Below are 1,351 nucleotides of genomic sequence, written 5' to 3'. Positions count from 1 at the left end.
TTACCCAGCTTCCCCCAGCCCACCCCTTTGTGTAAGACCTTGTGATGCACACAGATAACTTCCCATAATGCTTATAACAATCTCTCTGCTTCTTGCTTTATCAGAAGGTGCTGCTTTCCCCGCAGCAAGGTGTCAATTTAAGTTTGTGCTTTCGCTAAGTGCCTAGCTTTTCATCTGACAGTAGCTGGGATGGGTATGTAAAGTGGAAACACTCCAGCTGTGGCAATAACAACGGCATGATGGAGCACATGGCTACTTAGAAAACAAAAGGGGAACAGTTTTCCACTGTTGCTGCATCACAACCCCAATAACACAGCAGCAGGACTCAAGACTTGAGGGCAGGGATTCTTTCTACCACCACAGACATCTATGCACCCCTGCAAACCACATCAGTCTAACACAGAAGAGGGAGCGGGTCGAACGCAGCAATTAGGACGCCTAAAATTCTGCAGCATGGACTGGAACATGTTGTGCTGCCTCCCTTTCAGTTTTTTATTTGAGGATGTATCCGAGGAAATGGATTTCCGGGTCTGACTGTTCTGGGCCCGGATCAGTTTCTCATGTTCCCGTATTTGTCTCTGTAAGTGGTTCTGGATGGCAATTCCCAGGGATTCTGGATCGAGGGAAGCACCGTAAACCTCCCATGTCATGCCCTGCTCATCCCAAACTACATCCCTGACGTGTTTGGACTGCTTCACCTGCACTTTTGCCTCCATGGCCAGGGTGGGCTGCTTTTTGCTTTCCCCCAGGTTTGGTAAGGCCTGAGCTGAAGCAGGATGAGCTGCTGTGTGAAGCTCACATCTGGACTCCCTGGCCTGGAGGCCTTGCTGCTGGGGAGCTGCTGATGCCTCCAAAGGAAGGGTGGAATGTGCAGAACTCACACTCAACTCGGGCATCAGTCCTGTCTGCAGGCTCTGGCTGCTGACTGTCTGAGCCTGGCCTCTGCTCTCCTTTTCACCCGCATCCTTTGAGGACACCTTTATGTGGACAGCAGCAGGTTGGCTGCTAACATTCATGTCTCCTTTAGGATCAAGCACCACCAAGTTTTCTTCCTTTGGTTTTAACACGGATTGATTAGTAACGGCCTCCCCTTGACCCAAACCCTTACTTTGCCCAGGCTTTTGCTCAGAGCTGCCCAGGACCTCCTTCTCCTTGACTTCTGTGTCAGTACTACAGTGTGAAGGCAACTGACTGCTTTGTGCACCATGGACAGGATCTTGCACATTGTTCTGGGTTCCTGGAGCAGTGGCAGCAGAAGTGGTGCTTGGTTCACCAGTGCCAGACCCAGACTGTGCTGGAGTTTGATTACTGGAGTTAACTGCAAGCTGCCCAGCATGGATGGGCTTTGATG

The 1,351-nt window shown here is 50.9% G+C and overlaps 1 protein-coding gene across 1 annotated transcript in view; it reads right to left on the bottom strand.

The window, feature by feature from the left end:
- Window positions 1-389: 389 nt before the first annotated feature.
- The window catches only part of GPRIN3 (GPRIN family member 3), a 2,365-nt gene continuing 1,403 nt past the window's right edge, over window positions 390-1,351 (bottom strand). The window contains exon 2 of the mRNA XM_010012776.1: window positions 390-1,343. Coding sequence (XP_010011078.1) covers window positions 390-1,343 — 954 coding nt within the window. The remainder of the gene's footprint in view (window positions 1,344-1,351) is intronic.

The sequence above is a fragment of the Nestor notabilis genome, unplaced genomic scaffold (assembly GCF_000696875.1).
Source record: "Nestor notabilis isolate BGI_N333 unplaced genomic scaffold, ASM69687v1 scaffold31764, whole genome shotgun sequence".
Taxonomy (NCBI): domain Eukaryota; kingdom Metazoa; phylum Chordata; class Aves; order Psittaciformes; family Psittacidae; genus Nestor; species Nestor notabilis.
The sequence above is the reverse complement of the archived record's forward strand: the minus strand, read 5'-3'. Positions and strand labels throughout refer to the sequence as shown.